At 38.6% G+C, this 2,500-nt stretch overlaps 1 protein-coding gene across 1 annotated transcript; it reads right to left on the bottom strand.

The window, feature by feature from the left end:
• Positions 1-18: 18 nt before the first annotated feature.
• LOC138867768 (uncharacterized) lies at positions 19-676 on the bottom strand (the record flags this gene model as incomplete). Its single annotated transcript, XM_070144409.1, is given in 1 exon segment — positions 19-676. A coding segment is annotated over 1 exon segment (528 nt), but the record flags the coding sequence as incomplete, so codon positions are not given.
• Between the last annotated feature and the right edge of the window lie 1,824 nt (positions 677-2,500).

Raw genomic sequence — 2,500 nt, 5'->3', positions numbered from 1 at the left:
TCGGATTAGCATATTTCTTGCCCCGGTTTCTGTATTTGATCTCTTGATATATAGGCAGTTGTTTTGCCTTGTTTGGACACCCGTTGTGTTACCTGTTGTCCGTATAGGTAATAGCCAATGTGGGTAAATTCCCTGTATAATTTTATGGATTAGAATGCATGTGTCATAGTTGTATTTCTGTTGCACTTTTAGCCATTTTAGTGTGTTGATATGTGGTGTGATGTGGTCATATTTATTTATATTTCCTAGTGCTACTCTTGCTGCAAAGTTCTGTAGTTTCTGTGTCCTTTGTATTTGTGTTTTATTTGTGGAGCCCCAGATGTTTAGGCAGTAATTGCTTATGCTAAGTGCTAGTGTTTGTATAACAATAACTCTTGTTTCTGTGGGTATTTTATTTTTGATGTGATTTAAGTATATCAGCGTGCCCATTACTTTCCTGTAGATGTGGTCAATGTGTGTCTCAAATGTCATGTATCTGTCTATGTAAACTCCTAGATTTTTTACTGTTGTGCTGGGTTTGATGTAGCAGCCCTGGAATTCTATCATTGTATCTATGGGTATTTTTGCAATGTTCTGACGGCTGCCTATGAAAATACATTGTGTTTTCTGTGGATTTAGCTTTAGACCATTTATTTCAAAGTATTGTTTTGCTTCTGTTAGGGTTTGTTTAGCTTTCCCTATTGACTCATTTAAATTGTTAACAGAGGCAGCGTGGAGAAATTGAGAGTCATCAGCGTACTGAATAAGAGGACAGTCTTTTGCAATTGATGACAGATCATTGATGAAAATAATGAATAAGATTGGGCCTAGGATGGAGCCTTGTGGAACACCGAACGAAACTTGTTTCTTTGATGATACTTTTTCATGAATTTTGACTGATTGAGTTCTCGCGGACAAGTAATCTTTAAACCAAAAGTTATCAATTCCGTGATTTGTAAGTTTGTTGAGAAGGATTTCGTGGCTGACGCTGTCAAAGGCCTTAGATAAGTCACACAAAGTGAGCAAATTTATCTGGTTGTTGTCTATGTTGTTATAAATTTCGTTTGTGATTTTTAGTAACGCTGTTCCGGTTGATAATTTACTTCTAAACCCGTGTTGCGTGTTTGATATAAGGTTGTTCTCTTCCAAAAATGCTGTTAATTGGTTCGCGACTATTTTCTCGAGTACTTTAGATATTACCGGCAGTATTGTGATGGGTCGATAATTATTTATTTCGTCTGTATCACCGGATTTGTAAATAGGTGTGATGATACCATGTTTCCAAAGTGATGGGTAGACACCGGTGACTATGGATGTATTAATGATGACTGTCAGATAGTATGCAATTGCTGGTAGACTATCATTTATGAAACGCTGTGCAATGCCATCAGCTCCTACGGAATTTGTTTTTCTTAACTGTTTTACTGTTACTATAATTGTATCTAGTCCTACTGGTTGTGGTCTGAAAATGTTTGTTTTAGGCCTTGTTTCACTTATGTTGCGTAGATGTGTGGGGGCGATTGTCTGTTCGTAAGTGAGCCTACCGACTTCTGCAAAGACGTTATAAAAGTGTTCTATATCATTTATGGAATTTGTGGAAATGTCTGTGTTTTGTTTCTTATTTGGCACTAGTGTCTTAACCAGTTTCCATGTTTCGGCAGAATCGTTTCTGCATTCATTGATCTTACTTTTGAAATAATTAGTTTTCGCACTATGAATAAGTGTTTTCACATTCCTTTTCTTATGTTTATATTCAGCCTGAAGGGTGGTGTCAGATCTGTCTATCTTGAGAGCTTTCTGAGTATTATTTCTATCATTTATGGCTCTCTTGATGTCATCTATCCAGGGGGCGGGAGGACGTTTTACTGTTTTAGTTTTAATGGGTGCGGAGGCGTTTATGCTATTCTTTATCACTTCTGTTAAAGTGGCAATTTGTCTGTCAACATTATCTGTTACTAAGATACCTAATAGCGATGATTCGTTAGCTATATGTTCGCAGAGTGATTTAGGATCGTAATGGGTTAGATCACGAGAAGTTTTGGTGACTGGTTGTCGATTTTAGCTGTGAATACAGCGCCCTGGTTTCTCTTGAAGACTATCCTGTGCTCCCTGTTGCAACCAAAGTTACCTCTGGGAGCTCCTTCATCCTCATGCCCAAGAATGCTGGTACTGCAAGGTATCTCTCCTCTACTAGCGTCCTGCACTCCGGTAAAACGGAAGCTGAAGTCACCAGGAAATGCATCCTAATGGGTTTTCCCCTGGAATTCTCTCTTGACATGTTTGAACGAATTCCCAATTTTGTATCTGCCAAAAGATGCTACTATCGCCTCCTCAAGTTTTGAAGCGAGACAGATTCTCCTGGCAATCAACGACCTATCCCATCAGAAATCGACTTGGGCAATTTTGGCACCTACAAAACTCATAACTTTAAATGCCAATGCTTCGGGCATCATAAAGACAAATACAAAGCCCCACTCAAATGTGCTATTTGTGCCTCCAACCATAAAACAAGCAACTGCCT

This window comes from Penaeus vannamei, chromosome 32, assembly GCF_042767895.1.
Source record: "Penaeus vannamei isolate JL-2024 chromosome 32, ASM4276789v1, whole genome shotgun sequence".
Lineage (NCBI taxonomy): Eukaryota > Metazoa > Arthropoda > Malacostraca > Decapoda > Penaeidae > Penaeus > Penaeus vannamei.
This window is presented reverse-complemented; position numbering and strand designations above follow the sequence as displayed.